Raw genomic sequence first — 19,016 nt, forward strand, 5'->3', positions numbered from 1 at the left:
AGACGCTCTCCCTATGGCATCCAATTGATCAAGAACACATTCTGCTTAGGCACAGCTGGCCATAGCGCTGCAAAAGGCATAGAGCAGGCCTGCCCAACTCGTAAAGTGCGAAGGGCCGAACTGCTCCAAGGAAAAAAAAATTGGGCTGCACGGGTAAAATCATCATTGTCATCATCATCATTTCTCCTCCAGCACCTCTCATCGTCCTACACCTCCCATCACTCTCCACCCCTGCACCTCCCATCACTCTCCCCCCCTGCACCTCCCATCAAACTCCCTCCCCTGCACCTCCCATCAAACTCCCTCCCCTGCACCTCCCATCAATCTCCCTCCCCCGCACCTCCCATCAATCTCCCTCCCCTGCACCTCACAAGGAAAACAGAGTCCGCCGCACGGGTAAAACAGCCATTTATTATTCAAAATAACACATTTATTAACAATGTTTACTTGAAACAAAATTACATTTAAAATACTTTAATTCAAATTAACTAATTTCCTAAACATCTGAAACTTAATGAGAGGTATTACACCTCTTTATAGCAACAAGTTTGTTGTATTCCGGGGTCATATTTGTAGTAGACGTCTTCAAAATGTCTTCCAAATTGTCATTTGTCAGACAAGAACGTTGTTTGTTTTTGTTCAAATTCATCATTGAGAACGTTTGCTCACAAATGTAGGTACTGCCAAAAATGCTGAACGTTTTCATTGCAGAGTCAATAAGATTTGGATACTTTTCACGGTCTATACTCCTGTAGAATTCCTGCAGACTGCTTTCTCTGTGCTTATTTCTGTACTCCGTCGAACACTGAAGATCAATAATGTTCAACTGCAACTGGAATAGCAATTCTGCTGGATCCACTGAAAAGGGATCTTCAATCATCCTCAATTGAATATCTTCTTCGTTAGAGAATGTGAGTCTTCTGTCAAATTCTTCAATCAGACCACCAATTTGCATAGCATATTTTTCTCCCAGCTCGGTGTGCTTGTGCTGAGGGATATGCTGTGCACAAGTGGGAAAGTGACACATTGCACCTTTCAACAGCTGACTTCTGAAAAGCTTCAATTTCACTTGGAAAGCCTTCACTGCTGCATACAGTTGAAATATAAGCTTATTTTTTCCCTGATGTTCAATGTTGAGGTTATTTAGATGTGTTGTAATGTCACAAAAGAAGAAAAGATCATGATTCCAGGACTCATCTTCAAGCTCAGGAAATTTTCTTGGTTCTTGTTCTAAGAATTGGACAACTTCCTCTTTCAAAGCAACGAAACGCTGGAGCACTCGTCCTCGACTCAACCACCTCACATCCATATGGTAAAGTAGGTCGCTGCACTCGGCGTCTACCTCTTCCAGAAAAGCTCGGAATGTCCTATGTTTCAGTCCTCTAGAACGGAGGTAGTTAACAATAGAAACTACCACTGACATTACATAATCAAACTTCAAAACTTTGCTACACAGAACCTGAAGATGTATAATACAGTGATGTTTGGTTATTTGTCTACCGATAAATTGTTCAATAAGAGTAACCGCTCCAACATGTTTTCCACACATTGTCGGTGCACCATCAGTACAAATGGCAACCAAGTTTTCATAACCTATTCCCAACTTATCATTCATGCACTTTATAACTTCAGTGGATATTTCTTTTCCAGTTGTCCGGCCTGTCATGGAGCACATACCAGCCAGCTCTTCAGTAATGTCAAAGTTTCCATCAATACCTCGAATAAAAATAAGAAGTTGAGCCATGTCCTTCAAATCTGTACTTTCGTCCATTGCGAGAGAGTAAAAGCACAACTCACTGGCTTTCTGCTTCAACTGATCGGTAAGATTTGTGGAAATGTCCGCTATCCTCCTCTGTACAGTCATGCGTGATAGACTGACATTCTCAAATGTTCCCTTCTTTTCTGGACATAACCCAGAAACAGCAATCAGCATGCATTTCTTTATAAAGTCACCCTCAGAATAACTTTTTCCAGCTGCAGCAATTTCCCTCGATATTTCAAAGCTGACCTTGGTGGCCGCCTCGCTCTCGGTGTTCACTTTCTTGAAAATCTGTTGTTCTGCATCAAGACGTTTCACAAAATGTGCTGCTTTAATTTTCTTTTCATGTGCGTCCAAACTGGCCACTTCGGGATGTTTAGTCTCAAAGTGGCACCGAATATTGTATTCCTTGGGAACGGCTACCTTTTCGCGACACACAAGGCACAGAAATTTGTCTCGGAACATAGTAAAAAAAATATTTATTTGTCCATTCAGGGTTAAAAGATCTATTCTCCGATTACAACTTTCTTTTTTTCTTGTCACTCTTTGCAGCTGTAGTTGTTGGAAATAGGAAAGTAATTGATGATGATAATAATTAATATTTTCACAATGTAGTCTAATTTCAAACAGAATTATATAGAAAATTATAAATGTCTTTTTTTAAAAGCCTGTCACAGCCCATTTCAGCTGCCCCCACAACCCATATCGGCAGGCCCCACAGCCCATATCGGCAGGCCCCACAACCCATATCGGCAGGCCCCACAACCCATATCGGCAGCCCCCAAGTCAGCATCCACACCCCCCCCCCAAGTCTGCATCCAGCATATCCCCCCCCCAAGACAGCATCCAGTATATCCCCCCCAAGTCAGCATCCACACCCCCCAAGTCAGCATCCACAGCCCCCAAATCAGCATCCAGCATCCACACCCCCAAGACAGCATCCACACCCCCCAAGTCAGCATCCACACCCCCCAAGTCAGCATCCACATCCCCCAAGTCAGCATCCCCCCCCCAAGTCAGCATCCCCCCCCCAAGTCAGCATCCAGCATCCCCCTCCCCCAAGTCAGCATCCACACTCCCAAGTCAGCATCCAGCATCCCCCTCCCCCAAGTCAGCATCCACACCCCCCAAATCGGCATCCAGCACCCCCCCCAAGTCAGCATCCACAACCCCCAAGCCAGCATCCAGCATCCCCCCCAAGCCAGCATCCACACCCCCCAAGTCAGCATCCCGCAGCCCCCCCAAGTCAGCATCCCGCAGCCCCCCGCATGAATGAATACCCCCCCCCCCCCCACACACCTACCAGATGATATTGTCGGCGGTAGCAGAGGTGGTCGGCGGCGGCAACAGAGTCGTTGTTGTCGGCGGCGGCGGCAACAGGAGGAGAGGAGGTGGTGGTGGATGGCGGCGATGGCGGCAAGTAAAACTTATTTAAAATTGGTGGCGAGGTGAAGCAGGGGAAGCGCGCTCTGGTAACAGACCCGGAAGTTCCTGGTCGCGCGACTGCTGCAGCGCGTTCCCCTGCTGGAGCCGGGAAGGGGGGTTAGGGGGATTAGATGAAGCGCGCGCGTTTGCTGGTGCGCGCTCCTAGAGGGCACAGACAGCATGCGGCCGCGAGAGTTTACCAGAGAAGGAGAGGAGGGGGATTGAAGGGGGGCCGTCGCGGGCTGCACGGCGTGCCCCGGCAGGCCGCATGCGGCCCGCGGGCCGTATGTTGTGCAGCCCTGGCATAGAGCATAATCTTGAGCTCTTCCATCTCTAGTTTCAGATGGAGCACCCTTAGAAGAATGTCTAACATCCCATATACTGGCTGTTGTTTCCTTCCATTCCGATTCCCCCTTGACCTCCTCACATAGTTGTTCCGAGAGAGCTTCCAGATGTATTATGCTCAATTCATGTTTGTGGATAGAAATGGAATCCACCATGAAGATTTCCTCTTCCTTCTTTAATTTGACAAAGTTCTCATTTAGGGTGTCTGTTATCAATGCTGACACTCCGATGTCTTTGATTGGTGCAATTTCTTCCTAGAGCTACAGAACCTGGAGCGTTATTTTGTTGTAATCTTCTTGGTGACTGTAGCTTAATTATACAAAAATCACCAAGGAGAATAGAAGCAAAATGTTGGTGATTTTGGGACAGTTTCTGGTGAGATGAGAAACATTTATTGAAGAAATCGAGCTTGGTTCCATTCTACCCTCAGCGACCAAAATGCTCTAGAAGCTGTATGTTCACACTGTTGTACCTGCATTCGGTCTCTGGCGGAAAATTTTGAAGATGGTATGCTAGCTTTGGACTCAATCACTGTTGTATCCCACGTTGATGTAAGACCATCATCATGTGTGTAATGAATGCTGAGTGATGGCTGGTTGCTGATCTCACAGTGCTGCCTTAGAGATCTCTGAGGCTCTGCCCTTGGATAATATAATCCCAGTATAAGAGGTGGTGCTGCCAATATCAATGTCAGACGCACATCTTCCTCTGGTCATCATTAGACGCAAGCTAAGCCATGGCATAATTAGTGAGTCATATACTGGATCCATGTTGTAGATGAACTCAAAATGACCCTATAATTCTAGTACTTTTGCCATTGAGCAAAGTCTATTGTTGGTAATCTAGAGGGTGCTCCATGTGCTCTGAAGCGATAAAGACGTGCACTCAGGATTACCCCAATTGGAGTAAATGTAAAGTTCCAATTCTGAACGAAGGTCTCCAGGAAGTTTTCTTGGCAACTAAACATCTTTTGCACAGACGCTCTCCCTATGGCATCTAATTGATCAAGAACACATTCTGCTTAGGCACAGCTGGTCATTGTGCTCTATGCCTTTTGCAGCTCTATTTTACGCTCTTCCATCTGCCTTAGGGATCTCTTTGAGGCTCTGCCCTTGGATAAAATAATCCCAGTATAAGGTTTTGGTCCCGCTGCGGCCGGCGGCCGCGGGCCACCAGCTGCTTGCCCCCGTTCTTGTTGCCCCCGCTGGCTGCTTCCGGCGTGGCTGACTGCGTGCTGTGACGCGTCAGCCAGCCGGAGCTACAAGGAGCTTGTGGTTTTGGCCTGTGTCGCGTCACGTGGCATCCCAGCAGCCAATCCGATTCCCCCCTCTGCTCCGATTCCCCCCGTTCCGATATCCCCCTTCAGCTCCGATCCCCGTTCCGATCCCCCCTCTGCCCGACCCCCCTTCCGATTACCCCCATCTGCCCGATCCCCGTTCCGATTTCCCCCTTGCTCCGATTCACCCCCCCCCCCACGTGTGTGTATTTGCCTGTGTGTGTGTGTGTGTGTGAGTGGAGGGGAGCAAGGAAGGAGCTGTGTGTGTGTGTGTCCTGGTTTTTTTTTGTGAGGAGGGAGCGGTGATGCGCGAGAGGCAGAACATTTGTATCTCCCGCTCCCTACAGACCGGAGGTAGCGGTCAATTGCCTGTCAGCGCGCCGCCTGTCTGCAGTGCGGGCACGCTAACTGAGGGAGCGGGGCCTTAGCCTAAGAGGTGGTGCCGCCAATATCAGTGTCAGACGCACATCTTCCTCTGGTCATCATTAGACGCAAGCTAAGCCATGGCATCATTAGTGAGTCATATACTGTATCCATGTTGTAGATGGACTCAGAATTAAAGTCAGCTAAAGAATAACAGATTAAAGTGACCTACTGTATCTCTGGGGTCAACATCTATGACCCAAGTTAGTGAGCATGAGAAGGACTTGCCTGCTGCTGACTGGAGGAGCAGCTGACACAGAATGAGGCTTTTACAAGCGGATGAAGCAGAACTCTGGGGTTTTAGAACACAGCAGCTTAGAACCAATTCAAACGAACTTCCAATGGAAATCACAGCAGGAGGGGTTTCCCATTAACCCTTTATGTAAATGTGCCTGCCCAGGCTGAAGATTATACATTACAATAACACCATATATTTATGGTTGTGTTATATACAGTATGTTGCCCCTTTTCCCCGTGTCTAAGAGAACTACGTGTGCTGCCGTTACCTGTGGCCTGTGCCTCTGCAGCTGGGAGCCTGGGGTGAGCGCTCGTTCTCCTCGGTACAGCGCCTCCACCTGAGAGAGATCCCAGCACAGTGGGATAACCCCTTTCAGAACCACTTACAGTGAAATGATACACACACCAGTATATAACAATTGGTTTACTAACAATAGAAAAACTATATAATGGTACCATACAATATAACACACACAATATAATAACAACAACACAGGGTGAGTGTCCCCCAAAGTACCTAGGGTGCGTGGCACCAATACCCCTGGTGTCCTCCCCCAATGAGTCAGTCCCACCCACGTGTAGGGAGTAGCACTACACCTGTGGACCGTTGGTGCACTTTACCTCCCTGTTTACTCCTGTACCCAGGTACCGCTGAATGAGCAAAAAGAATCCATCTTGGCTGCTGAATCCTCTCTCTCTGCTATAATTAGCTTAAATATCTTTTTAGGGTTGGTTAGGGGTATGAAGACGATCAAGAGCAGAAAAATTGCGTGAAGGGAGGGTTATTTTTTTAATCTTTTTTTCATCTTTTGTATTTGATATATTTTTATTGCACAAATAAAATGCCCTTACATTGTAAAGTTTCCTTAACTAAAACACCAGGGCCCTCCAGCTTTGCAAAATAACCCTAAAATTCTAGTACTTTTAGCCATTGAGCAAAGTCTATTGTTCGTAATCTAGAGCAGGGGAGCGCAAACTTTTTGTGCTGCGCCCCCCTGTCACTCTGCCCCCGGCTCTCGCGCCCCCCTGCCTACCTTCATTCGCGTCAGATGACGTCACACGCCCACGCAGCGTCAAGTCACATGGTGCCGCGGCGTCTATTGACGCCGCGTTGCCATGGCGACGCAACACAGACGGCTGAATCCCGGTAAGTAAACAGTTGCAGGGGCCTCACGCGATCCCCCGGCATTTAATTTAAATGCCTGGGGGAAGAGCGCGGGGCCTCTGCAACTGCCCGCGCCCCCCCAGCACAATCTCCCGCCCCCCCTGGGGGTCGCGCCCCCCACTTTGCGCACCGCTGATCTAGAGGGTGCTCCATGTGCTCTGAAGCGATAATTATTCTACCGGGACTCATTGTACGCTGGAACTGTTCAGATCTCATGTAATCACAGTTTATCCACTACAAGTATACATTATTATTAATTCGGTTCATTTTATTTTGCCATTAGTGATTTGCACCCCAATACTTACCCAAGAGCCACCCTGTAAGAATTGCTTTTCACTTCAGATCCTTATAAGGACTGTTGTTTAGTGTGTAACCTGAATATCACGGAACACACAGCTATCATAGACCCTGAACCTATACGGTTCAAGTATTGAAGGTCAGATTACCTTCAGGTCGTCTGTTTTTAATACCCATTATTTTATCTAATTGGTACAGCAAATAAAGTTATGTTTTAAATCATTCACTCATCACACAGAGCGTGAACCTGAGTGCTGTATTTGGGTTCTATCTCTACCCTACTCCCTCCATTTATACACCCAAAGCACCGTTCACCCATTACTTGTTTGAGGCAGCAGCAGGGGCTTCCCTATCAGTCTTTTAGCAATTGTGCAAAGTCTATTGTTGGTAATTTAGAGGGTGCTCCATGTGCTCTGAAGCGATAAAGACGTGCACTCAGGATTACCCCAATTGGAGTAAATGTAAAGTTCCAATTCTGAACTAAGGTCTCCAGGAAGTTTTCTTGGCACCTAAACATCTTTTGCACAGACGCTCTCCCTATGGCATCCAATTGATCAAGAACACATTCTGCTTAGGCACAGCTGGTCATTGTGCTCTATGCCTTTTGCAGCTCTATTTTGAGCTCTTCCATCTCTAGTTTCCGATGGAGCACCCTTAGAAGGATGTCTAACATCCCATATACTGGCTGTTGTTTCCTTCCATTCAGATTCCTCCTTGACCTCCTCACATAGTTGTTCCGAGAGGTTCCAGGTATATTATGCTCAATTCATGTTGTTTGTGGATAGAAATGGAATCCACCATGAAGTTTTCCTCTTCCTTCTTTCATTTGGCAAAGTTCTCATTTAGGGTGTCTGTTATCAATGCTGACACTCTGATTTTGTCTTTGATTAGTGCAATTTCTTCCTGGAGCTGCAGAATCTGGAACGTTATTTTGTTGTAATATTCTTGGTGACTGTAGCTCAATTTGACAAAAATCACCAAGGAGAACAGAAGCAAAATGTTGGTGATTTTGGGACGGTTTCTGGTGAGATGACAAACATTTATTGAAGAAATCCAAGCTTGGTTCCATCCTAACTTCAGCCACCAAAATGCTCTAGAAGCTGTATGTTCACACTGTTGTCCCTGCATTCGATATCTGGGGGGAAACTTTTGAAGGTGGTGTCATGGGAGACCAAGTTATTCTTATATCGCTTACACACAGTGAAACACAAAATACAGGCGAAAAGACACACTTACTTTGGGGCTGGGGTTGAAAACGAGACTTTCCTAGGTGCAGGAAACTCTTTGGGAGAGTTTTACCCTGACCGGGACTTAGCCCGGAATCTCCTGGAACCCAAATCGGCATAAAATTCCATATGCCACCGCTACATTCTCTTCTAAGAACTTGGTCCCTCCTGATCGCGAGTCAGCCCAAATCTCCTTGAACTCAAATTGGCATAAAATCCCAGCTGCGACCGCTACGTTCGATTCTGAGAACTTGGGCGCAAAAGTCAGGACTTAGTCTCTGGCAGGCAGGCTTTTCAGGCTTGAAATCGAAGCCAGTTGCTTTGCTATTACAAACAAAGCATCTTTGACAAGCCCTCCCGCGCTCTTTCGGCTCTAACTCAAGGGGAACACACCATCTTATTGGCTTCTTATAGTATTCTCTGCCGCATTCATAAAATAGAAGTCTGACGGACAGCCAATCAGCGTGTGGGAACTTTCTTAAGCAGCCAATCAGAGCCAAGCCAGGTAGAAAAGCGGGGTTAGCAGAAAATTTGAAATAGCCAAAGGACATGAGCAAGCCTGCCACATCTCCCCCCAGCTATCACAATGCCATCCGCTGGGCAGTCGCCCCTAGATCTGGCAGAACAAGTGGCATCCCGGAGGACTGCCATTGGTCTCCATACCTAGTGCAACGCCTTTTCCCGCTAACCAAACGCTGTTCACACCTCTGGGCATCCTCTGGCTGCTTTGAACTCCGATGTTCAGCAGACATACTGGCGCCTATGGGTTTGCACGGGCTGTCTGTTTGGACATGGGTTCTGAACATTGAAACATATTAAAATATACTTTAAGACACTCAGTCTCGGGAACCCTTACAGCTATGTGGGACACTAGGTGAAGGTCTTGGGATACAGGGAATAGAAATGGAAAAACTGTTGTCATTTTGTTTCTGCCTGCCTTATTCCCCACGCACTTTCACTCTGACTCAGTTTGGACTCTTAGAGTCCCCCCAACCTTTATATATGGTTGTGCACCCACAAACCATATACTGTTTGTGGGTCACCTTGGCACTAGCTGGGGTACCCCCCTTAACCTAGGGATTCCCTCAGCTATAGGAATACATATTTATCCCTGTACCTCATTCTGCTTTCTGAGCTGTGCTGAAGCAGGATACCCTAGTGGTGAGTCGCACATACGTTTTCAAGGGGAAGTATTGCTGGGACAATGTACCTACATGTATCCAAGAATCAGGCATGTTTCCCGGGTACATTTATTGGTGGCACCAGTAACTCTGGACCCCAACCTCCTAGGCACATTCTGTCAATGGTTCCTCCGCAACCCCCCACCCCTTAAAACTCATACACCAACAACCCCTACTTAATTGCATGCCCAGAAAGGGGAGAACGCATAAAAGGGTTTTAATACAGACAGTATAATGTACTAATACAATGTTACTGGGCCCAAGAGCTAACTGTCTTGTTAAAGCGGGTGCTTTCCCTGGCCTTAGTTCGCGCGCCGTCCGGGGGCGGGCCAGTGATGTCACGGAGCTGGTTCGCCCTCATTGGGCGAACCGCTCACGTGACCGGCCCTGCGATCCCGTGAGCACCAAAACGAAAAATAATTTAAGTGGTATGCCTCCGCACGCCTGCGCGAGCCCCTGCTAAAGCCGCTCTCATTGCAGCTGCAGGAGCTCACTGACACGCGTCAGTGCGCCTCAGCACAGGTCAGCGCCTAAGTGCTGACCATGGACTCAGCCTTAGGCTAGGTCCCCGCTGCAGGCGGCGGTGTGTGTGCCTCTTACCAGCCCCTTACCTACTTACAAGCAGGCCCCGGTGACTCCTCGCTTCCTGGCCCTCTTCGTGTTGTGACGCATCAGCCAGCAAGGTATACAACTGGATTGTGTTCCCGTGCGGCGATGCTGTCACATGGTGCGCCAGGGAGCCAATCAGCGAGACCCTAGCCTCTGATTGAGAAATGCAAAGGAAGAGAAAGAATCTGAGAAGAGTTTCAATGATGTCAGCAGTTTGCACTCGCAAATGAAGGCAGATGCCCTCAACTTTTAGCACAGCAAAGATTTGAATCCACACATTGTTGTAAATATCAAGTGATCCACACAGTTCGGAAAGAGATGGGGACGTGGCTGCCATTTACTATGGGAGAGATCATTCACTCATTACCAGCGTACTTTTAGATTTTAAAATCAGGGGAAGAAAAACACATTAAGTTGAATTTTAACACACACACACACACACCTTGGTGCCAGCAAAGCCAATAGCAGAGAGTCTTTGCCAAACAATCCCGCCCCCCCAACCCCCCTAATAAACATTCACCTATAGCATGCTTCCTAAGCTTCAGCAGTGCATGTTACTTTAAATAGTTGTGTTTGCTCCAATCAGCTCAAGGCTGGACGTGAAATAACAGCTTGCTCTTGGGCAGCAATCTGGCACATTACTAGCTTCAATTTGAACTTTAACCTCTTAAAGTTGTGTATCAGATCTCTGATGCCACCTCAACATGTTAACTGGCGCTAGAATTACAGGGCAGCTTCAAAAAGTGCAGGCTTCAGAATCAGAAATGGGAAATGTAACCAAAGTATCTAATATCTAATAGGGTTTGAGGTTTCACCGTGGTTAGGTGTACTGGGGCCAGCTTGTCATGGATCACAGGCATTGATAACGCTAGCTAATCTGATAAGAAATTTGGCTGAGCCAGCTTTGTGGCCCCGCCCCCTTCTTCAGGAGTCACATCACCCTCTGAGTGTCCCCAAAAGATACCCTCCCTTCTAGACGTGATCAGAGTCTTACTGTACAGTAGTGTTGGTGCACGTTTGGTGAACAGGTACCTGCCGGGTATGTCCACACCCGGGCGCGCTGACAAGTAAAAGTAAAGGGATCCGCCGATCCTGCGATTATCCTCCGCCGGCCGAACACCTCCCACTGAAGTGACTCTTGCGGTGATATTCGCTCCCTCTCTTCAGTCTGGTCCCAGACTGCAGATAACAAGATGCTCCAGAAGCAGCTGTGGCCCTAATCTGGCTAACCACTAAAGTCAGGGTCCCTAACTAATGGGGCCTTCCCTAGAGCAGCCACAATCTAGGGTGAGTTGGGGCTAGCTGGGGCCTAGGGGGTCTCTGTCCTAGTGCAGAGGGTCACAGACCCCTGCACCTACACACTTCCCCAGTCAATGTTCCAACTGCCTTCCTTGTTTAAACGCGCGGAATGTAACTGCCTCTGCAGAAGATCTCTGCCGCACGATTGGCTCCCAGGCATCATGTGTCACATGCCCCTATGCCTGCTGGGGACCATGAGGGACCGGGTTACATCTATAAGATTTTATAAATGTTTATCATACTTTATGAAAAGTTACTCTACCCGGGCAGCTTAACACAGAGAAAAGGGTTAAAAATGCAGTCACACTTAGGACTACAATGATTGGTTTAAGGCAGAGCTCTTCCCACAGTTCTCAAAAGGGGCCAAATCAAAAAAGATTTAGGAGTAGAAGAGCCACAAGCCTTTTGTATTGTAATTTTAGATACATTTTAAAAACTTGAAAATTATAATATTTCAACATTTTACAAGTAGTTATAACATCTGTACCATATACATGTTTACATTACCTTTACTCAGAAGTACGTTTTAATGTGAAAAATAGTACGTTGTTCTTGCTAACTTCGTACTTGTTGCTTGGGCAGCTGAGAGTCTAAGAGCCCGTTCAAGGCCATGCGGCCCGTGGGCGTCAGTTGTGGAGCCTCGGTTTAAAGGGTAAATGCTTTGTGATTTTTCTAACTCGCCTTCCTGAAACATTGTGTGTGTATGTGTGTGTATATATATATATATATATATATATATATATATATATATATATATATACATATATGTATATATATATATATATATATACTGTATATATATATACACAGTGTTCGACAAATCACCCAAAAATCTACTCGCCCAACCAAAAAATCTACTCGCCACCTAGTCCCGCCCCCAACTCCGCCCCTAGTCCCGCTCCAAGTCCCGTCTCCAACCCCGCTTTAAAATAAAATATATAAATAAAATACATTTAATAAATTCCTAGTCAGAACATTCGTTTTTGACAAATGTATTTATTGTATTACATTATACTACAATTAGTACTTGTTACGTGTGTGTGTAAATGTTCCTGAACCCCTTAACCAGTGTCTGGACGTCCCCGCTTCACAATATCTAAAGCAGCAATCCCGCCTGGGATCTTACCTGATCCGTAGTCCCTCAATGTCCAGGTACCCGCATTCCCGCAATATTATACATTGGAGGGGATGTGTTCCCTACCTGTCTTCTGGGTTAGGGGGGGTTCCGATGTCTTCCGTGTGAAGCTTGAGTCAGATCTGGAAGAAAGCAGTATAGGTTATTTCGGTGTAGTATAGGGAAGTTAAGATATACAGGGTAAATAAGAGATCCAGAAACAGAGTGTGAGACAGAGAGAGTGTGGGTGAGAGACAGAGAAGTTAAGATATATAGGGTAAATAAGAGATCCAGATCCAGAGTGTGAGAGAGTGTGGGGGACAGAGAGAGAGAGTGTGTGGGGGGGAGAGAGAGAGTGTGTGGGGGGGAGAGAGAGAGAGTGTGGAGGAGAGAGAGAGAGTGTGGGGGAGAGAGAGAGAGTTTGGGGGGGAGAGAGAGTGGGGGAGAGAGAGAGAGAGTGGGGGATAGAGAGAGAGTGTGGGGGAGAGAGAGAGTGGGGGGGAGAGAGAGAGAGTGGGGGGGGGAGAGAGAGAGAGTGGGGGAGAGAGAGAGAGAGTGGGGGGAGAGAGAGAGAGTGGGGGGGAGAGAGAGAGAGAGTGTGGGGGGGGAGAGAGAGTGTGGGGGGGAGAGAGAGAGTGGGGGAGAGAGAGAGAGTGTGGGGGGAGAGAAAGAGAGTGTGGGGGGGAGAGAGAGAGAGTGTGGGGGGGGAGAGAGAGAGAGTGTGGGGGGGGAGAGAGAGAGAGTGTGTGGGGGGGAGAGAGAGAGAGAGTGTGGGGGGGAGAGAGAGAGAGAGAGTGTGGGGGGGAGAGAGAGAGAGAGTGTGGGGGGGAGAGAGAGTGTATTGGGGGAGAGAGAGAGAGTGTGGGGCGGGCAGAGAGAGAGTGGGGGGGAGAGAGAGAGTGTGTGGGGGGGGAGAGAGAGAGAGTGTGTGGGGGGAGAGAGAGAGTGTGGGGGGGGGAGAGAGAGAGAGTGTGGGGGGGAGAGAGAGTGTATTGGGGGAGAGAGAGAGAGTGTGGGGCGGGCAGAGAGAGAGTGGGGGGGAGAGAGAGTGTGGGAGAGAGAGAGAGTGTGGGGGGGAGAGAGAGTGTATTGGGGGAGAGAGAGAGAGTGTGGGGGAGAGAGAGTGTGGGGGGGAGAGAGAGAGAGTGGGGGGGAGAGAGAGTGTGGGGGGGGGAGAGAGAGAGTGTGGGGGGGAGAGAGAGAGAGAGAGAGAGAGTGTGGGGGGGAGAGAGAGAGTGTGGGGGAGAGAGAGTGTGGGGGGGAGAAAGAGAGTGTGGGGGGGAGAGAGAGAGAGTGGGGGGGAGAGAGAGAGAGTGGGGGGGGGGGGGAGAGAGTGTGGGGGGGAGAGAGAGAGTGTATTGGGGAGAGAGAGAGAGTGTGGGGCTGACAGAGAGAGAGTGGGGGGGAGAGAGAGTGGGTGGGGGAGAGAGAGAGAGTGTGGGGGGGAGAGAGAGAGTGTGGGGGGGAGAGAGAGTGTGTGGGGGAGGGAGAGAGAGAGAGTGTGGGGGGGAGAGAGAGAGTGTGGGGGGGGAGAGAGAGAGTGTGGGAGGGAGAGAGAGTGGGAGGGAGAGAGAGAGAGTGTGGGGGGGGGAGAGAGAGAGAGTGTGTGGGGGGGAGAGAGAGAGTGTGGGGGGGAGAGAGAGAGAGTGTGGGGGGGAGAGAGAGAGAGTGGGGGGGAGAGAGAGTGGGGGAGAGAGAGAGTGTGGGGGGGAGAGAGAGAGCGTATTGGGGGAGAGAGAGAGAGTGTGGGGCGGACAGAGAGAGAGTGGGGGGGAGAGAGAGAGAGTGTGGGGGGGAGAGAGAGAGTGTGGGGGGAGAGAGAGAGAGAGAGTGTGGGGGGGAGAGAGAGAGAGTGTGGGGGAGAGAGAGAGAGTGTGGGGGAGAGAGAGAGTGTGGGGGGGAGGGAGAGAGAGTGTGGGGGGGAGAGAGAGAGAGTGTGGGGGAGAGAGAGAGTGTGGGGGAGAGAGAGAGTGTGGGGGAGAGAGAGAGTGTGGGGGGGAGAGAGAGTGTGGGGGGGAGAGAGAGTGTGGGAGGGAGAGAGAGAGTGGGAGGGAGAGAGAGAGAGTGTGGGGGGGAGAGAGAGAGTGTGTGGGGGAGAGAGAGAGTGTGTGGGGGAGAGAGAGAGTGTGTGGGGGAGAGAGAGTGTGTGGGGGAGAGAGAGAGTGTGGGGGAGAGAGAGTGTGGGGGAGAGAGAGAGAGAGAGTGTGGGGGGAGAGAGAGAGAGTGTGGGGGAGAGAGTGAGTGTGGGGGGGAGAGAGAGAGTGTGGGGGGGAGAGAGAGTGTGGGGGGGGAGAGAGAGTGTGGGGGGGGAGAGAGAGTGTGGGGGGGAGAGAGAGTGGAGAGACACAGAGGGGGGAGACACGGGAGAAACGGTGGGTGACACACACAGAGGGTGGGTGACTGACTGGCTGCGTGACTGACTGGGGCGGGGGTGACTGGGGCGGGGGTGACTGACTGGGGCGGGGTGACTGACTGACGGGTGGGGGGTGACTGACGGGGGGGAGGGGGTGACTGACTGGGGGGGCGGGGTGACTGACTGGGGTGACGGGGTGACTGACTGGGGTGACGGGGTGACTGACTGGGGTGACGGGGTGACTGACTGGGGTGACTGACTGGGGTGACTGGGTGGGGTGACTGGGTGCGGTGACTGGGTGCGGTGACGGGGTGACTGGGTGCGGTGACGGGGTGACTGGGTGCGGTGACGGGGTGACTGGGTGGGGTGACGGGGTGACTGGGTGGCGTGACTGGGTGGGGTGACGGGGTGACTGACTGGAGTGACTGACTGGGGTGACGGGGTGACTGACTGGGGTGACTGGGTGGGGTGACGGGGTGACTGACTGGGGTGACTGGGTGGGGTGACTGGACGGGGTGACTGGACGGGGTGACTGGGTGGGGTGACGGGATGACTGACTGGAGTGACTGACTGGGGTGACGGGGTGACTGACTGGGGTGACGGGGTGACTGGGTGGGGTGACTGGGGTGACTGGGTGGGGTGACTGGGTGACTGACTGGGGTGACGGGGTGACTGGGTGGGGTGACGGGGTGATTGGGTGGGGTGGCGATTGGGGGGTGGGGTGGCGTTTGGGGGGTGGGGTGGCGGGGTGATTGGGGGGTGGGGTGGCGGGGTGATTGGGGGGTGGGGTGATGTGACACTTCTGGTATCCTAGCCACACACACTCCCACGCACACCCATGCACACAAACACTCTCCCACGCACACCCATGCACACAAACACTCTCCCACGCATGCGCACACACACCCATGCACACACACACTCTCCCATGCATGCACACACACTCTCTCTCCCATGCATGCACACACACTCTCTCTCCCATGCATGCACACACACACACTCTCCCATGCATGCGCACACACACACACACACACACACACACACTCTCCCATGCATGCATGCACACACACACACACACACTCTCTCCCATACACACACACACTCTCCCATACACACACACACACACGAAAGGGGGGGAAGAAGAGGAAAGGCCGCGCGACCGAGCACCACCACCACTGCCCCGCTCGCGCTCCCCCTCCCCCCCGACCATCTCCCGCCCTGCGCGGACAGCCACGGGACAGTGGAGAAGTGGAGACAAAGTAGGTAAGGGGGGGAACACCCCCGCTACCATCTCCAGCCCCGCGCGGGGATCAGGGGAAGCGAGAAGTGGCGCGGGAAGCCGGGGTAAGTGGGGAACACCCCCACTACCATCACCCGCCCCCCAAGGGTATCGCGGGAAGCCGGGGTAAGCGGGGAACACCCCCACTACCATCACCCGCCCCCCAAGGGTATCGAGGGGAACACCCCCACTACCATCACCAGCCCCGCGCGGGTATCGCGGAAAGCCGGGGTAAGCGGGGAACACCCACTACCATCACCCTGGGATCGGGGGAAGCGGGAAGTGGCGCGGGAAGCCGGGGAGGGGGAAAAAGGGGGACACCTCCGCCCCGCGCGGGAAGCCGGGGTAAGCGGGGGCCGGGGAGAGAAGGGGGAACACCCACGCTACCATATCCAGCCACGCGCGGGTATCGGGGGTGGGGGGGAGTAAGGGGGAACTGCAGGAGGCAGGGAAGGAGCAGAGGGGATGGAGGATTGGAGAGTACTTACTCTCGTACTCTCCAACAGATCTCCGGCCAGAAAAAATGGCCGTTCGTTGGGGGCCGGCTCATATAGAGCCTGGCCACGCGCCCACAAAGCCTGGGAGCGCGCACCAATCAGCAATCAGGTAGGGGGAGTTTTTTTTTTTTGTTTCAGGCAGCGCGCGCGGGAAAAGTTCAGCGCGAGCAGGGAAATTAAAAAAAACAAACACGTGTGCTGCTTGGGCCAATATTTACTCGCCCAGGGGTTAAATCCACACGCCCCGGGCGTGTAAATGTATAGGATTGTCGAAAACTGTATATATATATATATATATATATACAGTGTTCGACAAACCTATACATTTGCTCGCCCTGGGCGAGTGGATTTAACCCCCGGGCGAGTAATTATTGGCCCAAGCAGCACACGTTTGGTACTAGGTGGCGAGTAGATTTTTTTGTGTGGCGAATAGATTTTTTGGTGATTTGTCAACCAGTGTGTGTGTGTGTGTGTGTGTGTGTGTGTGTGTGTGTATGTAGAGCTATCAGTACCATGTTAGCCGAGCTTTAATATTCAAAAACGAACAGACGATACCGTTCTGTGGCCAACGAAAGGCTTTTATTTGTGCGAGCTTTCGAGATACACTGATCTCTTCTTCCGGTGATGTTACATTGAATAAAGCAGGCAAGGGGTTTACTCAAAAACAGTGCATCTTGGAATGTGAATAGAGCTCATCCCTCCCCCCTGTGTAGTGTGCGATTTTATGACTTGAGATGTTAAATAGTCCCTGAATGTGAGGAACGTAAGAGTGTGTGTATATGTAAATATAAATAAATAAAGAGCCCACAGTGTATACAGCACTTTACAAAAGGCGTGTGAGTGTACATCAATGGTGTGGGTAGGTGTAGAAATGTGAGAGGGTGTTGCATTACTAAAAGTGTTTGTAGATACTATGTGATCCCTATTGGTATATAGGGCTGGAATTACATAGAGTATTTATATGTGTAAGAGAAAGCTGTGGGTGCATACTCATGGGAAGAGCACTCATGGGAAGAGAGTTCTCTCATGTCAGTAGTGACTCATAAAACTTTGGTCTCGGTTTAGGGCACCGCTAAGTGCCTGCACAGTTGCATAAATTTGTATTCATGCAACCATATCTCTTTCGGTGTTCTAAGATTACCTTTGAGTATGGCCACCTTCAGATCGTTCATCTTATGGCTGGAGTCAGATTAATGTTCGCAGGCAGGACTGTCTCTTGTTCCGCGTGTGATGCTGTGGCGATGCAGATTCATTCTCTTGTTTAGCCCCTGTCCCGTCTCACCTATGTAGTAGCAGCCCCCTGGGCATTTCATGCACATGATGAGGTACACAACATTGCTGGAGGAACAGGTGAACCTTCCTCTGATTTTTGTACTCCAGATTCCTGTGTGGTATTTGTATTGTACCCGCTGTGTGGAGCTTTGCACATGTTTTGCATCTTGAGTCCTGGCATGGTCTTGTCCCGCATTCAGTTGTACTGTTGAATACTTTACTCCTCACCATTATTTTCTTGAGATTATGAGGTTTTCTGTATGCTAATAAGCAGTGGTTGACAAATCACCAAAAAATCTACTCGCCACACAAAAAAATCTACTCGCCACCTATTACCAAACGTGTGCTGCTTGGGCCAATATTTACTCGCCTGGGGGTTAAATCCACTCGCCCGGGGCGAGCAAATGTATAGGTTTGTCGAACACTGCTAATAAGGGTGTTTCAGGGAAGACCTGTTGCAGTCTTGTATCTTCCTGGAGAATGGGCTGTAGTTCCCTGGCGATCTTGTGTAGGGCTTCCAGGGGTGGGTTATATGTGACCACCTGTCGCTTGTCTTTTTCTGTCTGTATTCAAGGAGATCACTTCTTGGTATTCTTGTGGCTTTGAGGATTTGCTGGTCTATATTTGTGGATTTGTGGTTATATCAACGGTTTATGAAATCTGATCTCAGGGCGATAATCCGCTGGCCTCTGCCTGCTGTGTCGGAGCATATCGTATGGCTTAACTCGTTGTATCGTATGGCTTAACTGTAGCTGGTTGCATGCTGTGTGTGTCGGGTGGAATCTGTTGTCCCTCAAAAAGCTGGCTCTGTCTATACGTTTGCGGTATACAGAAGTCTGTAGTTGGTTGTTCTTTATACTAATGGTGATGTCTAGGAAAATTGTGTTTTGATTTTTAATTAAAAACAGCACCATCACAAATACAATTTCTGTGGCAAAAAAACAAAGAAGTTTAATTTAAAATATGCGCATTAAAGATTCTAGGATGCAATATTTACTATTAATATTATATGGCACACAGAATATGAACTTTTATGTATACTTCAAACTTGTAGATTATTTTGACTGGTAACGTGCAACGTGGTGTGGGCATCACTATATATATAGTGATGCCCACACCACGTTGCAGTCTCTTTTATCCCAACTTAAGACCGGAAACACTATCTCTCTATATGGGGTTTAGTTACAGGGATTAAATCATACACCAACAGGCCCACCGTCCCTTTAAGTCCAAACAAAACATAAAAAGAACACCTATTC

General features: G+C 49.8%; 1 protein-coding gene across 1 annotated transcript; it reads right to left on the bottom strand.

Annotated features, from left to right (window-relative positions):
* Nucleotides 1-511: 511 nt before the first annotated feature.
* On the bottom strand, nucleotides 512-11,854 carry LOC142487615 (general transcription factor II-I repeat domain-containing protein 2-like). Its single transcript, XM_075587260.1, has 3 exons — nucleotides 11,810-11,854; nucleotides 5,735-5,803; nucleotides 512-2,182 (listed from the first exon to the last, which is right to left on the bottom strand). Exons 1-3 carry the CDS (start codon nucleotides 11,852-11,854, stop codon nucleotides 512-514), a joined length of 1,785 nt encoding a protein of 594 aa, XP_075443375.1.
* Between the last annotated feature and the right edge of the window lie 7,162 nt (nucleotides 11,855-19,016).

Source organism: Ascaphus truei, chromosome 1, assembly GCF_040206685.1.
Source record: "Ascaphus truei isolate aAscTru1 chromosome 1, aAscTru1.hap1, whole genome shotgun sequence".
In the NCBI taxonomy this organism is placed as follows: domain Eukaryota; kingdom Metazoa; phylum Chordata; class Amphibia; order Anura; family Ascaphidae; genus Ascaphus; species Ascaphus truei.

Excerpts from the sequence above, each read along its gene's own strand:
- LOC142487615 (XM_075587260.1), bottom strand. The coding sequence starts at position 11,854 with ATGGCCTTGAACGGGCTCTTAGACTCTCAGCTGCCCAAGCAACAA. Across the intron at positions 5,804-11,809 it reads CTCAGCTGCCCAAGCAACAA|GTGGAGGCGCTGTACCGAGG; the intron begins GTACGAAGTTAG and ends GATCTCTCTCAG. Across the intron at positions 2,183-5,734 it reads TGCAGAGGCACAGGCCACAG|GTAGCCGTTCCCAAGGAATA; the intron begins GTAACGGCAGCA and ends TGTCGCGAAAAG.